Source organism: Rhincodon typus, chromosome 16 (genome assembly GCF_021869965.1).
Source record: "Rhincodon typus isolate 14 chromosome 16, sRhiTyp1.1, whole genome shotgun sequence".
Taxonomy (NCBI): Eukaryota; Metazoa; Chordata; class Chondrichthyes; order Orectolobiformes; family Rhincodontidae; genus Rhincodon; species Rhincodon typus.
The window spans coordinates 17,695,542-17,719,069 of NC_063347.1; the positions used below are offsets into that span (position 1 = coordinate 17,695,542).

The window sequence follows — 23,528 nt, forward strand, 5'->3', positions numbered from 1 at the left end:
ATTCATTCCAATGAAAAGAGCCAAGGTGAGCCCTAATCATATCTTTACATGACACAGATTACGAACATGAAATAAAACAGTCTTCATTAATTAGAAGTCCATTCTCCCCATCTTTTGGTCTCTGCCTCCTCCCTGCCCTGCGTGCTAGCTGGGTATACAACAGCGTAACACACTGTATTGTTGACACCTGACACTGTGCATTGGTGTTATGCACATAAGCCTCAACACTCCTAAATTCTTAATCTTGGTAATTCCTGGTTTGTAACATTACTTTTCAGGATTCTGCCACAGCACATTGAATCTCAAGCTTCTTACAATTCCCAGAGCATCTAACGAATAATGTGCAATGCACAAGAACATTCTGTCATCCACAAGCCTGCAGATCATTTGATAAAGAAGAAACTGGGCTTTTGTGGTTTTCCGTTCAAAACTGTTAACAGGATTTTTCTGAGTAAACTACATATACTACATAACTACATATATATTATATATGTATATTTAGTTTTATATATATGTAAATAGGAGCATATTTGCAACTTGTCTTATCCATGATCTGAGGTAACTTACCTGGTTGTTTTTCAGTTTCTTGACTAGAGGAAGAAAGACTGTAAAAGGTCCCATGTTACTCAATGTTGATGTACATCCATTATCTGAAAACATTAAAAGAAATGCCAAGCAAAACATATTTAAGCATCTCTTTTAAAAAACAAATAAAGCTTATTTACTCTAGATGAAAGTTGAAACAGAATATTACTACAAAATTAATTTCAAGCAATAAAGGCCCAGATTTTGCAGTCAAAATCATGGTGAAGCTAAAGGAAAACCAAAGGTCATGTTTCAGTTGTGTTGCTAACTTTGCGAAAATAAAATCTTGCTAGCTGTCTCACTATTGACAAGCTCTGAATAACATGAAAATATTGTATTTGCATGTAGATATAAACTAAACTTACTGCAGAATGTTGTCATTTCAAGCTTAAGTATGCCTTTAGTAACGTTAAGTGTGAATTTGCTGCCAATCAACCACCTTCGCAGTGAAAATTAATTAAGTCTGAAGTTTCATTTCTTCAGGAACTAATTGTTGTTGGAGATTTAAAAACTGTAGAACATAAAATAATTTTAATTTTACTCTTAACTTTGCCTCTTCTCTATCTTTTTTAATCCGATCATTCCTTCCTTTCTGTCTTTGATTTGACATTGAATTCTCCTGCTCCAATATACACTTCTGTGTCTGTCCTTGTGCTGTTAATTCACAATCACAGCAATCTGACTGGTTAAGAAGATACACAGTAACTTGTTCTTTTCCTTCAGGTAAACACCGAAAGAACTGTGGGTGCTGTAAATCAGGAACAAAAACAGAAGTTGCTGGAAAAGCTCGGCAGATCTGGCAGCATCCGTGAAGAAAAAATCAGGGTTAACATTTCGGTTTTGGTGACTCTTCCTTAGAAAGGTTCTGAGGAAGTTTTCAAGAAGCCATCTGATTGGGACTTAACCAATCAGGCATCGGTATAAGTGTGTTGCAGGATTTAAAGCAATTGCAGTAGTTTAAAGAAGGCTACAAAATGGCTTTAGAGCAAAACACCATATATAGTTTAAAATCTGTGTCTGGTTGGTCTTGGCAGGTTGAATAGCCCCTAGGTTTCTTGAATGCAGCTGTGAAATGCTGGAGAAAGCAAGGTGAGAACAGACTCTGTTTGGCAGGAGGATCCAAGGAGAGTAGCTTAGGAGCAATGGAAAAAGGTGGGCAGCTAGCTACTGCTAATTCAATGACCTCAGAGACTATCCTTAATTGGCTTATGAAATCTGGCAAGAGAATGCACAAATATTTTCTGAGAATGCACTAACTAAATCGCTTATAATAATTTTTGCTCCAAAAATCCCTGCAACTGAATTGAAAAATCATGAAACAGAGCTACCCTGGTTTCATTGAGTATATTAGGTCTGCTTCCTGTCGTATCATGTTTATGTGGGACAGGCACTCAATATTCAGGACATGGTAGGAATAGGGACTAGGGATGGCACTGGTTCCAGAACCAACATTGCTTGCATGTGTTTGAAAAGACAAAAGGTCTAGTTGCAGCACAAGGCATGTAGCCATTGCGTTTTATAACTACCACAAAATGAAGTTCTTCTCAGACCCATGAGGCTTCATAACAAAAACGCAGCTGCGTCACACATGATCCACAACTGACCTCATATTTTGGAGGAACACAGGGCCGTACTTTCACATGTTTGCGTCAAAAAAGGAAGCACAGTGCTAGGAAGCATCGGCACACCTCAGTTTGGCTTGACATTAATATATAGCTCTAGCATTATTCTTCATGCAGCCATCCCCCCTGTCAAGGTTTGAGAGTTGCTTATGTTTGCTGAGTTACAGAGTCATAGAGTCATACAGCACGGAAACAGACCCTTCCGTCCAACTCGTCCATGCCGACCAAGTTTCCCAAACTAAACTCGTCGCATTTGGCCCATATCCCTCTAAACCTTTCCTATTTGCATACCTGTCCAAATGTCTTTTAAATGTTGTAACTGTACCTGCATCTACCACTTCCTTAGGCAGTTCATTCCACATAACAAACCCTCTTTGTGAAAATGTTGCCTCTCAGGTCTCTTTTAAATCTTTCTCTTCTCACTTTAAACCTATGCCCTTGAGTTTTGGACTCCCCCACTCTAGGGAAAAGATGTTTGCTATTCACCTTATCTATGCCCTTCATGATTTTATAAAGCTTTGGTTTGAATGGAAGCCTTTAATTTTACTCACCAAGAGAAGGGTCTATGGATAATGGGATATTTATGCGTTGGAGGAAAAAGGAATTAATTGAGTGGACAGATGTGTTAGCCAAGAGCATGTTTCCTGTGTGGGAGTGTTTCCCAAGCAGCACTATAAAGGCAGTCTGGTTTCAACATGTTGTGAGATTAGAGGGGGCGAGGCATTACGCTAGTGTTCACCATTATCTAAGCCTCAAAGAGATGGAGACAGTAAGGACTGCAGATGCTGGAAGCTAAAGTCAATAAACGTGGAGCTAGAAAAGCACAGCTGATCAGACAGCACCCGAGGAGCAGAAAAGTCAACGTTTCGGGCTGAAACCCTTTGTCAGGAATCTCAGTTAATTTTCGTGCTCCTTCGCTGCTGTTTGACTGGCTGTGCATTTCCAGCTACATGTTTATTAACTCAAAGGGGTATGTGTCTACTCAAATCAGTGGACATACTGAACCAGTACTCAGCAGCAGGAACACGGTTGAAATTGGCACAGATAAGGCTGTTCTCCCTCAGAATGAAGCCAAATCCAGTTCAGACATTCTCCAAAGATAAATACTGGCAAGAATGGTGTCGTTGAAAGGAGTTTGCAAATTCAAATCCTAATAATTGGTTGTCTTTGCTGTTGCAAGGGAAGATTTACAGGGTTCGGAGGAAAGGGCCATATTATAACAATACATTACAGTAGTTTGAGAAATGTTGAAAAAATTACCAAACATTGCAAGTGATGCAGTGCTGTACTGGTTAGTGATAAGCTTTTGGATCACCTCCCTCATGGGACCAATGCATTTACGGCCATCTCCAATCTCATCTGGTTTACAGGCACACCTGAATATTTAAAACAAACAGTACAACTGAATCAGTCACTGTGATCCCATGCACTGGCACTGATTTTATAAATAGTGCAATATAAAGGAGTTTTGAAAGAATCTTTTTAATGAAAGTTAAGCTCAGCTTATATTTAATGATTTAGTTGCTTCTACTGAAAAAAGAATAATTTGCAAGATGGATTCAGGAAAAACTGATTCAAAGATCTCTCTGTTAATGATAGGAAGACAAAACATTAGAAGTCACACACTTTCATTGGAAATAACAAAGAATTTTTTTTTGCATTCATATAGCATCTTTCATCACTACAGAACCTCCCAAAGCACTTTAGTCAGAGTAGCCACTGTTGTAACACAGGAAACACAGCAGCCAATTTATACACAGCAATCTAAGAAACTGCAATGTGATAATGACCAGATAATATGGCTCTTTCTGATGTTGAGAGGCAAATATTGACCAGAATAACTCCTCTGCTCTTCAACGAATGGTGTTATGGGTTCTTTTATGTACACCTACTAGGGCATATAGGGCACTGGATCAACATCCCAAAAGACAGCAGCTCCAACAGCTCAGCACTTCAGCTGTGATCTTTGTGCTCAAATCTAGGAAGAGAAATGAACTTTCCCAACTTTCTGAGATAGAAGCAAAGGTGCTACTAACTGGATTACAACTGACAGCAAAAACAGATAGTAAAAACATTCATGATCACATTTGAGATGTCACTAAATGAACAAATAACATGTAATAGCAAAGTATCTCTACTGTAATAAAATATCCCAAAACACTTCACAGAGACATGAACGAATCAAATATGACACATAGCAATATGAGGAGATATCAAAGCAAATGAGCAAAAGCTTGGTCAAAAAGGTTGGATTTAAGGAGTATCATAAAAGAGGAAGCAAGGTAAAGAGGCCAATGCATTACTATGATGGCTGGGTCTGTATGTCCTCAATAGAAGAAAGCTGAAACCACTATTATAAACCAAAAATAAAACTATTGGCTATTTATATTACCTACAAAGTAAAGTGTTGCAGGACTTCATCAGAACCTTTCTTTCTCTCTCAGGCTCCAGCTACAAGTGATCTGAAATCAACTGGCATCACCAGTGATGCAGTTTAATGATTAACAAAATAGCTATTACAATAGCAGACAGGTTTAGGAGAGAATTCCAGGGATTAGAGCATTCTATATCATAAGTGGTGGAATTAACCTCAGGAAAAGCATATTCATACCCTCATGAAGTCATAGGAAAAATGAACACAAAGATTGGAATTAATCATTTCAAAGATCTTATCTGGCCATTCTACATTCTGCTAACTAAGGCTTAAGCTTTTAAAAAAAACCATAATATAACATTATCTATCCTTCCTTAGATGGAAGTTAGGGTTCCAAACTCATATCCTTTTGCCTTTACATGGTCCATATCTCTCTATTCCCTGCCTATGCATGTATTTGCCAAGATGCCTCTTAAATGTTGTTATTATATCTGCTTCTACCGCCTCCTCTAGCAGTGCATTCCAAAAACTTACCCTTCGTGTAAGAAGTTGCCTCTCACATGTCCTTTAAACTTTTCCCCTTTTACCTTAAACGTATATCCCCTAGTAATTGATATTTCTCTTGTGGGAAAAAGGCTCCAACTAACTATTCTATCCATACCTCTCAAAATTTTACAAATCTCTATCAGATACCCCTCAGACTCCGACATTCAAGTGAAAACAATCGTGTCCAACGCCTCCTCAGAGCTAACACACCCCGAACCAGGTAACAGCCTGGTAAACCATTCTGTGCCCTCTCCAAAGCCTTCACATCCTTCTGGTGGTGTGGCAACCAGAACTGAACATAATATTCCAAATGTGGCCTAACTAAAGTTCTATACAGCTGCAACTATTTTTATAATCTATACCCTGACCGATAAAGGCGAGCATGCTATATGCCTTCTTGATCATATTTTCCACTTGCGTTGTCACTTGCAGGGAACTGTGGACCTGTATGCCTAGATCCCTCTGTATGCTTCTAAAGGTTGTGCTATTTATTATATACTTCCCTCCTGCATTAGATCTTCCAAAATGCATCACCTTGCATCTGTCAGGATTAAATTCCATCAGCCATATCTCCGCTAAAGTTTCCAGCCTTTCTATATCCTCTATCCACTATCCACAGCTCCCCCACTCCATTTGCAAAAATAATTAACCAGACCACCTATAATCTTTTCCAAATCATTTATATATATATATTATGTTACAACAACAGGGGCTACAGCACTGATCCCTGTGGAACACCACTAGCCACAAATCTCCAATCAGAAAAACATCACCATTATCATTGAGCCAGCTCTGTATCCATCTTATAGCTCTCCGTGAATCCCATGTAACTTTAAGTACTTTTTATTGCAGTACCTGCATGCTTTCTCTATACTATGTATGTTATAATTATACCTGTGAATACTGAACTCACAGCCTCCTCTAGATTTCTTCATGATATGGAATAAATGAGCAGCAGTTTCATTTTCCAACAATGATATGTGTTTAACAAGATCAACAACAGAATATCAACATTAAAGAGTTTGCTGGCAAACACTTACTCAAAATTTCCAGGTGACACAGTTACACACTTCGCTGTCTTATTACAGAGCGACGGCTTGCAGACATCTTTCAAGATGCAACCCTGTGAAGAATTTGTGGCGACAAATCCATCTTTGCATTTGCAAGAAGACTTTAAAAAGAAAATAAATTTCTATGGAATTCATTGTCTGAGATAAAATCACCAGAGTGTCACATACGTAACTTGAAAACATGCATGGGTCAAAAACATTTCTCTCATTCTTTCCTGATCTAGCCCATAGCTGTAAAGGTGTAGATCATTCTCCTGTTCAATTACTGATCATAAGTAACCATTCCTTACATGGGAGTCATGAAACTGGGTACTGGAAAACATTTTGAATTTAGGCCTTACTCACATTTATCTTATTTGTCACAACATATATATTCCTGGTCAGATTACTGAACAGTGCAGGTTGGTTAACTCAGTTTTGTAATGTAGTGTAACGTCAGCAGAATGGGTTCAATTCCACATGAGATTATCACGAAGGACTCTCCTTCTCAACCTCTTCCCTTGCCTGAAGAATGGTGACTCTCAGGTTAAACCACCAGCAGTTGTCCATCTCTGAGACAGCAGTCCTATGGTGTGGTGGGATTGTGGTGACTTTACCTTTACTTTTACTGGACAGTGATCAGGAGTTTGCTGGCAAACACTTACTCAAAATTTCCAGGTGACACAGTTACACTTTCTCTCCCAATGACCTAGATTTATTGAGGCAAATTGAAGCTCTCCCTACTAGCCTTCCCTCCATTCTCTTTAGATAAAATCAGAAAATTTCAGAACAAAACCAGAAACTAACCATCAACTATTACAAGGGAACTGAACAAAATATGTCAATCTAAATTACTTTGATTTCAGATCATTTGATAACAATTCTTTTATGAATAAATCAGGCAATTTCTTCATTTGAAAAGTTAATAACATGCAAATTAAATCAAGTATTTAATTAAATGTACCTTCCCTGGTCCCTCATAGACGCACAAAGTAGAATTTTCTGGACACCCACCATTATCTATACTACAAGGATTGACTGGTAAACAAATCTTTCCATTTCCATGGTAGCCAAGATGACAGGTACATTTATATTTTCCTTCTCCATGGTATTGGCAGACTGCATTCTTGTCACAGATGTTTGCAGTACATGGATCTATTGCTACAGTACAGAATGACAATTAAAGGATTTAATTTAAAAAAACAATGATCATAAATTTCTCTGACAAACATTTTAAACAGTGGCTATTATCAATCTATACAACGTGGCACCACACAAAGAGGATGAAAGAGTTTATACAATGAATTCATACAGGATTATGATTAACAATCATTTCATTTGTACCATGCATCATATAGTTATTAATGTAGATGAAACTATTGCCAAATGCTTTATGGTGTGGTACCACCTACGTTAAAAAATATTGGCAACATTTTACATCATTTAACTGCAACTTCAGATTGTGTGCAAGTGTGAACATGGCCTGGTCAGGCCACACTTAACAGTAATGCGCACTACTCTGTCTCCATTCTATAAACAGGATAGAGTAACTCTGGTTTGCATGCAAAAGAAAATTATATGTAAGGATGGTACCAGAGCTAACAGCTTACTGAAACCAGAAAGTTGAACAAGTTCCAGTTGCTTCATTTCAAAACAGAAGACTTACAGGTGAACATACAGAGTAAAATTTTCCCAATCCTGCTGTTGTGAGAAAGATGGGAAAATATGGAATGAAAAGCAAATCAGAATCTCAACGCTGAGAGTGTTTTTACAATTTTCCCCTCAAGCCAGAAATGGTGACTTCACAATCTTACCATTGAGCAGTGGGTGCCTTATGCCCATGCATTTCCATCTCACTAAAGCCCAACTTGCTCTATTTACATAACAAGTCCAATTCTTCTCCCCTTCCCTGAGAAACTAGATGCTACAAATTCCGGACATATAAGTCAGAGCAGCTATCTGGTGGTTATAGTTCATTGAATGCTAATCCCAGCCCTCAGCCAACTGCTTCATCAAAGCAATGCCCCTGCATGGATCATGGCCACCATCTTCCTGACCCTTCATCTATACAAGTTACCATCAGCAACCCACAGCATAATACCTGCTGGTGGACCAATTTACACACCATTCAGCCCTTTAACACTTTGGAGCTCAGGGACACCAATGTCTTGTATGATTCTGACAAGTCCATTTGGGCAAGGGGCAGATGCATCATTTGCATCTACAATGGATGCATCTTAAGGTGTTTCTCTAGCGTTCACTCACTAGGCACTTATTTCGAGGCTGCCAGCTTCTGTATGTAATTCACATTGCAGCTTCACTGACTTCAGTGCTGACTTATAGGCTGCCAACTGCTGTGGGATTCCAACGCTTTTTAGCACAACATCTTCAGGGCTCAGTCATAGGCTGGCAGCCGCTGTGGCACTGGGTCCAAAGATTGAAATCGACTGTTCAATTGCAGAGGCTGAGACAGTCAATCTCACTGCCTGCCTGCCTGCAGTCCCTCACCATGTGTGTGCGGCTCAGACAGTCAATCTCCCCACCTACCCACGGTCCCTCAGTGTGTGCTCCATGACAATCAATCTCACTGCCTGCCTGCAGTGGCTGGAGAAATGTGTGTGCTTTAACAGGCATTGAAGCTTGTTGCATCATGTTTCAGTTTGGTTCAAGTAGATAACCAATGCAGGGTAAAGTAAGTTTTGTGATGGTAATATAAACAAATAAGTAAGAAATAAACTGATGTGTCAAGCCAGTATATTACAGTACTGCAAACATAGGAGGCTATTCAGCTCATCATGTCCATGCAGACTCTGTGCAAGAGCTGCTCAGCTAGTCCTGTTCCTTTCACCTTTGTCTTTGGACCTGTAGTTTTTTTTTGTTCAGCTTTTATGAAATAGGTCAATGCAATACAAAGAAAAATTACAGGGAATGCTGCTGCACCCCATATCTGATATCCAAGCAACGTAAGCCGATTAGGGCCTTGGAAACAAATCACGAGCACAGGCATGATCTCCTGTACCTCCAGCAGCCAGCAACATTTCACATCTTCCAGAGGCCAATCTGCAGCATTACCTGTGTGATTGAGATGTCACGAGCCATTAATTGAAGCAATAATGATGAGTGATGGATCTAGACTGTCTAAAAAGAAACTAGCAACTTACAACTTTCATGTGAAATGGGAAAATGAATTTCTGTTTACAACTCTAAAAGACAAGAGCGTTTGCCTTATATGTCACTGAAGTATATGAATAAGTAAAGAAGGGAACTTGGGACAAAGTACACAGCGACGCACACCATATTCAAGGATAGTTTTCCATTGAATGGCGTGCTCCAGACAAAGGAAGTTGGTGAGAGCTGAAGGTCGCTTCGAAAGATTTTTTTTGTTTGAAAATCAGCAGCAAAAAGTAAGGCCTGAAATGAAGCATCATTTGCATTTACCATCTTTTAGATAAACACAAGAAATCACTCACAGATGGCATGGTAATTAAAGAAGCAACAACTGTGGCCACTGACTCTTTATTCAAAGATTTTAAGAACAATGAATAAAAGCTAACGGCAATCCAGAGCAAATCACTTGGTACTTCCACAGTAGCAAGATGAGTGAAATCTTTGGCTAAAGATATCTTTCAACAACTACAGCAGGACCTGAAGGACTGTGAGTGATTCTTACCACAGTTCAATAAATCCACTGATATGACCAACACAGCTCAATTAATAGTTATTGTGTACATAGTTCTACAGGATATGACAACTAAAGATGATCTTCTCACCCTTTTGCCCTTAAAGAGAGAAGAAGGAATGAGGATATCTTCAACTAATTCAGAAGGTGCATGCTTGAGAAAAACATTCTAATCAAGAAACTGGTTTCCATCATAACTAATAGTGCACCAGCTATGTGGGTTTTGTTACATTTCATAGAAATGATCCAGATTTCTCCTCGTTCCTTGATTACCACTGTACAATCCATCAGCATGTATTGGTGAGTAAATCAATGGACTTTTCTCATATAATGAAAGTTGTTAAGATTATAAACTTGATTCAAGCCGCAGCCATCCAGCATCGCTTGCTTAAATCCTTATTCACTGAAATTGATGCTATCTACAATGAACTAACCTTCCACGTTGATGTGAGGTGATTAAGTCGAGGGAAGATTCTGCAAAGGTTTTTACATATGATGCCTGAAACAGTCACTTTTCTTACATCAGGTACAAAGTGTACATGGAGCTCTCAGATAATGTGTGGCTGCTCAACTTTGGGTGTATCTTACAGACATAACTTCAAAGCCGAACAAACTGAACTGGGAATTGCAGCAAGGATAGAAATTCAACAAATATGATTGGTACTGTGAATGTACTCAAATTGAAACGGATCTGTGGTCCTCCCAAGTGAAAAAGTAAATGCTGCAACACTTTCCGAGTCTGAAGGAAACATACCAGAAAATGTCAAAGGCAAAGAAAAATGGTTCCACACAGAAAACATCTGTACACACCTAAGGAAGTTAGAGGAATTCAGCAGGCGATTTCAGAAAGCAGTATGATGCTACAAATCATTGTGCTTGTTGTAAATCCATTCCTTCAAGTTGACTTTGGCGAGTTGGCTGTGGCATTGGTGGGTTGATCTTTAAAATCATAAATAGATTTGAAAGAGCAGAAGGGGAGAAAATGATGCATCCACTTATGGCTCATAGTTTCTGATTCGCCCACAAGACTCAGATAGTTCCTTATGGGAAATGAAGAGAAATGAAAGAATGAAAGAAATGTTTTTACTCAAAGAGTGGTTAGAATTTGGAATGCTGTACTGCAAAGTGATTAAAGCAAATAGTTTAGATGTTTTCAAAAGAAAAGTAGACAGTTCACAAAAGAAAACGAATTAGGAAGATACGCAGAAAAGTTGGAGTGAAGTAAATAAAGTGGGAGGACACTCATATAGAGTGGGAACTTTGTCAGAGATTGGTTGGACTGAATGGCCTATTTTTGTGATGTATAATTTAAGTTAAGGTCGTATGTCAGTGATACACACTTAAGATCAAAACTATTAAAAATATGTAAGTAAACTGAAATATTGTGAAACAAAGACACTGCAAATAAATGCTCATATTGTACAAAAACATTGCTGAAGTTTTGATTAAGAGGAAAATTTGACCCAGCCTTAATCTCCCAGATTCACACTAAATTTATCAATGTAATGTCTCCTACACTGTTCCTTCAATTCTTTTAATATTCCTTTTCCTTACCCGATTCTTTCTTAAAAACTGAATCAACTTCAATAGAATATATTCCATATTCCAACAACCTCATGTGAAAGCATCACTGTTGTATTCTTCCTACAAGTTTTTAGTATTAATCATTAAATTATGCGCCCTGTTTTGATTCACTGTAATTGAGAAGAAAAGCTTTCATTATTTACACTTTCAAATTCTTTCAAAACTTTGAACATCTTAATTAGGGCCTGTTTTAGCCTTCTCCGCATACATAAATGCAATTTTTTCTGGTTTCTGTTTAATTCTCATTGTAAATACATCCTCTCATCCGTTAACATGCCAACAAATCTGCACAAGGTTAGAATGTGAAAAATTACCAATTCCATGAAGACCTGAGTTTTAGCGAATCTATTTAATAACACGTTTCTACACTTAGGTTGATTTATATTTGCAAAAGCAGTATTTGTCCAAGAAATGTTTCCAACATCTGCAGTAATCTGCTTTTCAATGAGTCACCTTGTTGGGGAATTAAATCACTTAGAATTGGTAACATTACATTACTTAGAAACAGTATTACCTGCAGATCTTCGGTAACTCAGGGACACAAACATTCAGTTTTGAAGAAACATAATTAAATAATAGACGTCTGGCTACTTCAAAGAAGAGTCCCAAACCTACATTAACCGAATCTTTTCTTATTCCCTAGAGGAAGATTCATAATTGATCCCAGAGTCTTGCAATAACTTGGTTTTCCTTATAGTATTTCATCACCATACCTTCTGGCCACACCACAAAGCAAGCAATTCAAATAAATATGGAAGACTATTAAGTATTACTGCACAATGGCACTCCATGAATGTTTGCATGATACGTTCAGCCTGTGCTCACTGTAATGAAGGAGCAACAATGATTCATGATCAAAATACCTACTTTTTTTTAACACCTTTGATAGTGATCTGTGACTGCTACTGTCTTGACACTATTAGGTCAGAAGGAGACAATCAGATCAATCAGGCCTGTGCCAACTCTGAAGCATCAATGCCATTCTCCTATCATTTCCCAATACACATTTCTTTCTTTTCCAAATCTTTATCTACTTCCATTTCATGGATTCGGCTTCCAATTTTATTTTATAGATGCACCATAGAAAGCATTCTAATTGGATACATCTGGCTTGGTATGGCAACTGCTCTGCCCAGGACCATAAGAAACTACAGAGAGTTGTGAACACAGCCCAATCTATCACACAAGGCAACCTTCCATCCATTGACTCCAACTATACTTCTCATTGCCTTGGGAAGGCAGCCAACATCATCGAAGACCCCTCCCACCCTGTGAGAACAAATTAATAAAACAGCCTTGTGCAAAGTGTTTTCACAATAGTACATCCATCAAAACAACAGTGAAATAATTGATCAACAACAGAAAGACATAACTGCCAAAAAATGATAAAAAGAAATGTAATATGTGAAGAAAGTAGTTGAAAACTCTACCCCAGTTTAATAAATGCACTGCACAAATAAGAATAACAGCAGCAAGTACTTTGTAAACACGCATGGAAAAGGTTTTAAAAATAAAAATCATGAACTGGCCAAAACTATTATTTCCATTCTCAAACCTTGAGCAAAATTCTCTGCAAACTGTTAAGTGCTGAGAGAGTAAACTTCCTTACCCTTACAGGCCCTTTCGGACTCCAGAAAACCAGGCAGACACTTGCAGGTGAATTTCCCTACTGTTTCTTCAACACACTGTGTGTTATTTCCACATTGCAGTGACTTGCAATCAGGGGCCTCTGAGGAAAAGTAACAAACAATTATTCCATCCTTTGTACATTTCATTTTCACATCCAAATTGTGACGTGATATGCTGATAATATGAAAGTTGAAAGCATTGTAAACAACAAGGAGGTTATAATGTAGCATTTCAAAAGATAAGTTGATGGAATGGGCAGACAGATGGCAGATGAAGTTCAATGTGGAGAAATGTAAAGAGATTCATTTTGGTAGCAAGAACACGGAGAGACAACATAAAAGAAAGGACACAATTCTAAAGAAGGTGCAGGAGCAGAGGACCCTGACTGTATATATACATAAGTCATGGAAGATGGCAGGACAGGTTAAAAGAATAGATAATATTACATTCGGTGTCCAGCATTTTATTAATAGGGGTATAAGAGTATAAGAGCAAAGCGGTTGCATTAAACTTGTCTACGACATTGTCCATCCTCAGCTTAAGTATTATTGATTGTTTCAGGTACCACACTTTCAGAAGAATATGAAAGCACTGGAGACAGTGTAGAAAGAACTCTCAAGTATGGTTCGAGTGACGAGAAACTTCAGTTATGAAGACAGATTGGTAACAATAAGACCATTTTCCTTAGCAAAAAGAACGCTCAGGGAAGATTTGATATACGCATCCAAAATAATGAACAGCAGAAACAGAAAGATAAGGAGATACTGTTCCCACTCACGAAGGTGGCGAGAACAAGACAGCACAGATTTAAAATAAATGATAAAAAGAAGCAAAAGGGATTTGAGGAAAGACCTCTTTCAAATAGCTAATGGTGAAGGTCTGGATTGTGCTGCTGGAAAGTCAGATGGAGGCAAGATAAATTGAAGGATTCTAAAAGCAATTAGACTAAATTAGTCTAGGGTCATAGAGTCATAGAGTCATAGAGATGCACAGCATCTTTGAATCAACTCGGTCATGCCAACCAGATATTCTGGGTTCTGAGGAAGGGTCACTTGACCCAAAACGTTAACTCTGATTTCTCTCCACAGATGCTGCCAGACCTGTGAGCTTTTCCAGCCATTTCTGTTTTTGTCTCAACATCCTTGTAAATCTTTTCTGAACCCTTCCAAGTTTAAAAGCAGGGAGATTAGAACTGAAGACAGTATTCTAAAAGTGGTCTAACCAATGTCCCGTACAGCCATAACACGACCTCCCAACTCTTATAGTCAATGAACTGACCAATAAAAGTAGGAGTCTACCTGCAACTCCACTTTCAATGAACAATGAACCTGCACGCCAAGGTCCCTTTGTTCGGCAACATTCCCCAGGGATCTACCATTACGTGTATAAGTCCTGCCCTGATTTGCCTTTCCAAAGTGTAGCACCTCACATTTATCTTGATTACACTGGATCTGCCACTCCCTGGCCCATCAGGCCATCTGATCAAGGTCCCGTTATACTCTGACTAGATCTAAAAAGGAAGAATTTGCAGGGTTACAGGGAAAAAGGCTGGGAAGTGACATGTACTGAAATGCTCATTGGGAAAGCTGGTGCTGACATGATGGACAAAATATCCTCCTTCTTCGTAGTATTGATTCTGCGATTCTAAGATACTGTGATTCTACAGGACTGCACTGTAAAGAGCAATTGACCCACCATATCAGTAAATAATTGTGTTGAATCTGAGCTGTCCTTTGTTTTGAAAACAGAATCCAGTCATCTCAAATGCAAAATTTTAAAAATATCAGTCCAGGGAAATCTATAAACTAAATATTATAACTGAAAACACTGCTTCTTATGATTAACAACAAGAATCCTGAATTCAAGTTAAACAATATGTTGCAGAACTCAACTATCAGCAGCGCGGACACTCTAGCAGTTAAACATTCCTAAGGCCAAGTATGACAAGGCCACTGAGTATAGCTCATTCAACATTTCCTGCAATATTCCTCCTCTTCATTTTATGTTAAGAAAGTCCTATTGAATAATGTTTTCCTTCCCTTCCAATTACCAATTCAACCTGTGAAATTTTGCACATAATGGCTATTCCCAGCCGGGAATAATAAACTTCATTATTCTATATAGATTTGTACCCAAGCACTGGACTTGAAAGAGCGAAACCTTTTGACACCTAGCTTTCTAAATTTCACAATCTGCTGCCAGGTACTTACCAATAGCTGTCTTGAGCATATAAGAAACTTAGGTAACTTGCCTTATACGCCAAAGCATTTAGATACAATTTAGATACATGTAGTGAAGATCAAGGGGACTAACCACTGCCAAACAGCACTGTTAGTTAACAAAATTAATATATAAATTGTGTTTCAATACTTTAAGGATGAATATCCAGACAGAAATAAAAATTTGGTGGAAATAAGGAAACGCACAACAGAATTAAATACAAACAAAGCTTTCTCCAGATAAAGTTCAAATCTATTCCCATTCTCTCACTTAACAATTGTACTATAGCTAGCTGCAAAAAGACTAAACTCCAAAGCAAAACTGCTTTGCCCTTCACATTTTTTTTGAAAAAAAAAACTTTTCTTCACTTTTTTGGGTGCCAGGGCTACTGTACCTCACACCGTCCCGGGTATCTTTGAGATTTTCATCAAGCCAATGTGAAACCAACCACCAGGATTTATACTTGCTCTGTGTGAAGAGATGCTTTCTGTTTGCTTTTTCTGAACAATGATGAGGCCTAATTCCTAAGGGTGTAAGTGAGAAGATTCCGGCGAGATCCTTATTCTGCTATCTGTGGTCATCACACTAGGTCTGCTGATACAACAGGAATAATTTTAATCTAACTAACCAAGCTGGAAACTCAACAGTGAAGCACTGATTTTACGCCATGTCTCACATTACTCCTCATTGCCTTCAATTGGGAATATAGTCATAAAATCCCTACAGTGCAGAAGCAGGTCATTCAGCCCATCGAATTTACACCGACCCTCCAAAGAGCATCCTAGCAAGACCCAACCCCCTACCTTATCCCTGCATTTCCTATGGATAATTCACCTACCATGCACATTCCTGGACACTGTGGGCAATTTAGAATGGCCAATCCACCTAAACTGCACATCTTTGGACTGTGGGAGGAGATCTGAGCACCTGGAAGAAATCCATACAGACATGGGGAGAATATGCAAACTTCTCACAGACAGTCACCCGAGGATGGAATTAAACCTGGGTCTCCGGTGCTGTGAAGCAGCAGCGCTAACCACTAAGCAACCGTGCCACCCCAGATGTGGCATAAAAATCAATGTTTCATCTGATCCCTTTAGATTAGTGAGATAGGCTAAAGCTGCCCCCATTACATCAGCTCGCAGTGCTTTTAACTGACCTACATTAAGAAAGCATAATTACCTTGATCACATTGTGGCCCAGTGTAACCAGAAAAGCAAGTGCACTTTCCATTTCCAGTGATCCCATTGCTGCAGATTCCATGTACACACCTGCATCCTTCAAATAAACAGAACGGAGTTAAAAACAGCAAACATCATTTTCAGTATCTATTCTGATTGCCGGCAAGTTTTGATTTTCAATAGTTTATGGGTGAATGCTTTAAGGAATTTTAAAGATAGTTATTATGGCAATAATTTGAATATAAACTCGGTATTGGTTGCATCATACATTCCAGGAACGTAACATGTTTGATCCTTACTGCTGTGCTGAGGTTTGCTGGTTCCCAGCCAAGATTCTGCAATTTGTTTCAGCGGCCATGGGTTAAGATGAGGAAAGGTAGTGTGAGTTCCCACTGTCTGGCTTGTGATTTAAGATGAAGCCAAACCTCAGCTCATCATGGTTTAAGATCCATCTGATAAATCTGTTGTCACTAACCTCTTTCATGGCAGTGATCTATGGGGTCTGCTTGGTCTAATGTAGCAGAAGAAACCCACATGACAGTCTAATGAGGAGTCTTGTTTTAAATAAGATGTAGTTTATTTCATGATAGCAAATAGGTACGAATTACTTTGCCATAGTAGACATTGCTACTGAAACAATGAGGAAGACTTGTATTAAACCTTTGAGATCATAAGGAATTCCCCTCCCTCGCCACCCAGTCTTGTGTTATTATATTGGGAGTGTTTAATATATTCCTCAGCATTAACTCTTTCAGACTCTACACATTTTTACAAGAGTGAGCTCTGATGGAAGGATGCATGTTTGGTGAAGGTAAGACTGAGACTTGTTGTGATGCTTGCACAGTTGAAAATCTATCAACACATGCTCAAATCTCAGACATAAATACCAGATATTTGGATAGACCTTGGTAAACATGCAATGCCTGTCTAATTATATCCTAATAAGGAGCCATGGCCTTCATAAGAACTGGGGAGTTCAGGACATCGGACATTGAAATAAAAGAAAAAAAGTTCATCATAAATGGTGCTCAGATCAAGAGAAAGCAGTCCAAATTTGCTTGACAAATAATTCTCAATTCATGCTCTGAAGTTCACATTTATTCACCGTGACTAGGTTTTGACTACTAAATTGTCCTACACTTCCCTCTACAGAGTTAAAGCAGATTAAGAGATGATAACGAAACTTTCAGGCTAAATTCAGATGCAGAAAAATGAATCAAAAATATCATCATTGAAAGCGACCTCATATTTATGTAGTGTCTTTCTCAACTTCAGGATGTCCCAAAGTGCTTCACAGCCAATAAAGTACTATCGAAGTCCAGTCACTGTTTGTAATGTGGGGAAACACAGCAGCAATGTGCCACAGACATTATGATCAGATGCTTTGATTTCTAGTGATGTCAACTGAGGAATAACTGTTAGCCAGAACAGTTCTTGAACTCTCTCTGGTCCCACGGTTATGTCCACATTAGAGGGCCTCAGTTTTAATGTTTTATTCAAATAGATTCCATCATGTTTTGATAGCCTAGAGTACATACTCACGTCTTTGTACTCTGGTGCATCTAGGATTGTTGAATATTGATGGATATAGATATTGAAAATGTAGGAAAACGTTCACTATAATGGCACTGATGAACGTAAATTTCAATTTGTTTTGCTCCATTTCCTCCTCCATAAACACACTTTACAGTCACAGTTGCCAAGAGCAGACCATAATTAAACAGAGAAGGAAAGAATTGGCATTTCTTTATCAACTTTCACAAAAGGTCATCTCAAGCACTACACTGCCAAAGAAGTACTTTATAAGTTTGATTACCGTTTTCTCACATTGCAAAAAGGCTTCAGAAACAGCAATGATATAAACAAGTAAATAAACTGATTTGACTGTGTAAATTGAAAGACAAATGGTAACCAGGGCAGTAGGAGAATTCCTCATGCTAGCCTTTAAATTATGCTATGAGATCATTTGCCTTCACCTTCAAGGACCTAGGTTAAATGTTTCAACGGAAAGTTAGGCCTCTGACAGTATTTGGTCAGTAAGGCACACAGATTTCAGCCTGGATTAGGGACAAAGGCCTGGTGTTTCATCCTCGAGGCAGGTACTGTGAGTCGGGATGATTTCTGGCCAAGCAAGACCACCTCGGGAGGAACTGTTAAAAAACACAGGATCTTCACGGTCAGCGGGATGGGTACAGGCTGTGTTTGAGTCTGTAGAGCCAGACAAGGGCACCTACTCTGGTATGGTATGGCTTCACAAAATTTTAAAAAGCCCTCGTGGACCCCACATCCAACACACTCACCATTCCTCATTTCATACCCCTGGCATTCTCACCAGGTCCTCTGACATCCCCCATGTCAAGCTACACTCCCACATCTTCCAGGACCCTCATAACACCCATGCCAACCAATATCCCTCCACTCACACGTGCTCCTTCATGCCAGTCAATGGCCCCCTAATGCCATGGCCTCCTGTACACCCATGCTTGGCTTTTCCATCCCTATTCACCCATATACACAAACCTATAGTAACAATATCATGCGTAAACAGAGTTTTAAAAATAACAATCATTCATTATGTGTCAGTTCCTTAAAAAATGCTCTGCTTTATTACTAGCAAAAAAAGTGTTAATTAACCAGACCCTGCATCATTGAACCAAGTGTCAACAGAAGAAACTGCAAGCTGTTGCAATATTGTTGAATTGACAGAGGAGATCAGAGAGCCACAGTTGTCAAACAAGCATGGACTCAGGTGTTTCAACAGAGTAATGGATGTCTGGGCTCTCAGCCAAGAATGAAATGCCTGGCTTATCATTAGTCTGGCATGTGGGAGATGGGGAATGAAGGTTGGTTGGTTGGTTGGCATAGCACAGAATGGGGGGGGGGGGGGCGGTGCAGAAGGAAGGCCCTTTGACCTTAACTTTAAAAAGATTTTCTCACGAACTAGCACTCAAACACAAATCATTCAAAAGCTGGGGCTACTCCATGAAAATTAGGAATGAGCAGGATAGGCCTATCTCTGTAATGAAGCTAGCCAGGTCGGGGTTTTTGGGTGCAGGCTCACGACCCAAACTACCCGCCACTCTTTAAAAGCACTGATGAAATTTGGAAACCCCAGCAATGGGAATCGGCAATTCCACAATCGGGAATGGTCCCACCATTTCCGAAGGGCTGCCAAATCAACGCAACTTGGCAAAAAACTCAAAGCCAAGAAAACTGATTTGTCTTTTGAACTGTTCCCATTATCCAAGGAATCCTGGGCAAGAGATAATTTTATTACATGGCATCTAACCACCTATAGGAGATATTCATAGGTTGTACGGATTAAAGTTAACCTTCCGTTAATTGTTCTGAAACAAGGAAAATTGAAGGTGTTGAAACTAGCACAATTAAACCTCTAAAACTAAACTTGTCGTCTCATTCACTATCAGTAATTGATAATGGTTATTTTACTAGATTTAAGTGAAACGTTGCAACGTAAAATATGTGCATCATTATGAAATGGACTGCAAACTGCAGGGGCCAGAATACTGTTTGCAGAAAGGAGCCGAAGAGTTTTGAACTGCATCAACTGCTCTGGGCAAGGATTTCAGCGCTTTGCAGAACTACAATCATCACTCAGAATGCTGGTTGTTTTAACAATGAACTAATGCCACTCACACTTCCAATGAATGGAGCAAAGCACACAATTCTGCAATGCTGGAAATCTAAAGTAAAAGCAAAACATGCTGGAAGTTTTCAGCAAGCCAAACAATATCTGTAGAGAAAGAAACATAAGCTGAACCTCTCCAGTCAATACAACCACATGAATCAGGAGGAGTAGATTATTTGGCCCTTCAAAACTGTTCTGCCACTCAATAAGATCATGGTTGATCTGCCTGTGTTACAAATTCCTCTTTCTGATCTTTCTTCAATACCCACGATTACCTTTCCTAACAAGAATCCATCTATCTCCACCATTAAATTATTCAATGACTGTGTTTCCATCACTTTCTAATGTTAGAACCTTAGATGACTTTTCATTATTTTTATTTTCATTCTTTTATCAACTTTGCTTTAGAGCTGGGAGCTGGAAACTTTAAGCTGAAGATAATTTGTGAACTTTGGGGAACAGGTTGTGGTAAACGGAAAAGAACAGACCAAACAAACTTTTGTTTGGTTGTGAGGTGAGACCTGGAGATTAATTGATTTTGGATTGAAAGGATCCTGACAGACATAGTGACCCTGGGAAGAGCACAGTGTTTACTCAGAGTCATAGACCCATAGAGTCATAGAGTCATACAGCACAGAAACAGACCCTTCGGTCCAACATGTCCATGCCAGCCAAGTTTCTCAAAATAAATTAAACTGGCCTGCATTTGGCCCATATTCCTCTAAATCTTTCCTATTCATGTACCTATCTAAAATTCTTTAAATGTTGTAACTATACCTGCATCTACCACTTCCCCTGGCAGTTGATTCCACACACAATCCAACCTGTGTGTGAAAAAGTTGCCCCTCAGGTCCCTTTTAAATCTTTGTCCTCCATCCTTAAAAATATGCCTCCTAGTTTAAAACTCACCCAGCCTAGGGAAAAGACCTTTGCTATTCACATATTCTATATCCCTCATGATTTTATAAACCTCTATAAGGTCACTCCTCAACCTCCTACGCTCCAGCGAATAAAAGTCTCAGCCTATCCTTATAACTCAAACCCTCCAGTCCTGGCAACATCCTGGTAAATCTTTTCTGAACCCTCTCCAATTTAAAAATATGCTTCCTATAGCAGGACGGCGAGAATTGTACAGAGTATTCCAAAAGTGGCCTCCCCATCGTCCTGCACAACCTTGACATGACATTTCAACTCCTATTCGCAATGATCTGAGCAATGAAGGCACATGTGCCTTCCTAACCACCCTGACTACCGGTGATGCAACTTTCAAAGAATTATTTACCTGAACCTCTAGGTCTCTCTGCTCGAGAACACCACCCAGGGCCCTACCATTAACTGTATAAGTCCTGCCCTTGTTTCTTTTACCAAAATGTAATACCTCGCATTTATCCAAATTAAACTCCATCTGATACTCATCAGATCATTGGCCCAATTGATCAAGATCCTATGGTACTCTTAGATAACCTTCTTCAGAGGAGACTATATCACCAATTTTGGTGGCATCCACAAACTCACAAACTTTGCCTCCTAAATTCTCCACTGGTCACAGGCCTCCAGTCTGAAAAACAACCCTCCAGCGCCACCTTCTTCTCCTACCATCAAGCCAATTTTGTATGCAATTGGCAAACTCTCTCTGAATCCCATGTGATTTAACTTTATTAATTAGTCCACGATGTGGAAAATTGTCAAAGGGTTTACTAAGGTTCAATATGGTAATATCTACTGCTCTGCCCTCATCAGTCCTTTTGGTTACATCCTCAAAAAACTCAATCAAGTTTGTAAGACACAATTTCCCACACATAAAGCCACGCTGACTATCCCTAATCAGTCCTTGCCTCTCCGAATGCATTTATATCCTATCTCTCAGAATCCCTTCCAACAACTTACCCACCACTGATGTCAAACTGACAGGTATATAGTTCCCAGACTTCTCCTTGCAGCCTTTCTTAAATATAAGGTACAACATTAGCCACCCTCCAGTCCGCCAGCACCTCACCCATGGCTGTTGATGATACAAATCTCTCTGCTAGAAGCCGTGCAATTTCTTCCCTAACTTCCCACAATATCCTGGGATACATGATGATGTGGGATGATGTGGGAGCTGGCTGATCCCATTGTGAACGGCAGTGACCGCACCTGTAGCAAGTGTTGGTTCCTGGAAGAACTCCAGCTCAGAACTGAAGATCTGGAATCTGAGCTTGAAACACTGCGGCACATCCAGGAGGGTGAGAGTTACCTGGATGCTTTATTTCAGGAGGCAGTCACACCTGGTAGATTAAGTAATTCAAATTCAGTTAGTGATCAGGGACAACAGGGTGTGACTGCAAGTGAGGCAGGTAGGGGGATCCTGAGTTCAGGAGTGGAGGAGCCTCAGCTTTTAACCTTATCCAACAGGTACGAGATACTTGCTCCCTGTGTGGATGAGGAAAAGGGCTGCGGGAAGGATGAGCCAGCTCACCACGGCACCATGGTGCAGAAGGCCATTCAAGAGGGGGGAGCAAAAAGACAAGTGGTAGTTATAGGAGATTCTATAGTTAGGGGGATAGATAGTATCCTTTGCAAGCTGGATCGGGAGGCCCGCATGGTGTATTGCCTGCCCGGTGCCAGGGTGCAGGACATCTCCGACCAGCTTGAAAGGATATTGGAGCGGGAGGGGGAGGATCCAGTTGTTGTGGTCCACGTTGGGACTAACAACATAGGCAAGGCTAGGATGGAGGACCTGTTTGGGGATTATCAAGTACTAGGAACAAAATTGAGGAACAGGTCCTCGAGGGTCATAATCTCCGGATTACTGCCCGAGCCACGTGCAAATTGGCTTAGGGATAAGAAAATTAGGGAAGTAAACACATGGCTAAGGGACTGGTGTGGGAAAGAGGGGTTCCATTTCATGGGGCATTGGCATCAGTTTTGGAACCGGAGGGATCTGTACCGATGGGATGGTCTCCACCTGAACCAGTGTTCTAGCGAAAAGGATAAATAGGGTGGTCACTAGGACTTTAAACTAGTGAGTTGGGGGGAAGGGAAAAGGAAAACGACAGGGAGTATTTTGGTAAATAAAAAGGTAAGCAGCAGGTTAGCATGTGTGCAGGAGGGTTTAAGTTCAAGGCAGACTATGAAAGAAGCAAAAAGGAAGGATAATTCAGGAGATATTATGAGAGATGTTGGAAATCATGAGGGTAAGAAAGCTAGCACAAAGGCACTTTACCTGAATGCTCGTAGCATTCGTAACAAGGTTGATGAGTTAACGGCACAAATCATCGCGAATGAATATGATTTGGTAGCCATTACATGGAGACATGGTTACAGGATGGTCACGACTGGGAGTTAAATATCCAAGAGTAACAGACTATTCGGAAGGACAGACGGGAAGGTAAGGGAGGTGGTGTAGCTCTGATATTCATGCTGGGAGA

General features: G+C 39.7%; 1 protein-coding gene across 1 annotated transcript in view; it reads right to left on the bottom strand.

Annotated features, from left to right (window-relative positions):
• stab1 (stabilin 1) overlaps nt 1-23,528 on the bottom strand; it is a 216,208-nt gene that overhangs the window by 154,698 nt on the left and 37,982 nt on the right. Inside the window, exons 7-12 of the mRNA XM_048606708.1 lie at nt 16,471-16,566; nt 13,049-13,168; nt 7,141-7,337; nt 6,168-6,298; nt 3,468-3,583; nt 568-650 (exon numbers count right to left, since the gene is read on the bottom strand). Of these exons, the coding sequence (XP_048462665.1) occupies nt 568-650; nt 3,468-3,583; nt 6,168-6,298; nt 7,141-7,337; nt 13,049-13,168; nt 16,471-16,566 (743 nt within the window). The remainder of the gene's footprint in view (nt 1-567; nt 651-3,467; nt 3,584-6,167; nt 6,299-7,140; nt 7,338-13,048; nt 13,169-16,470; nt 16,567-23,528) is intronic.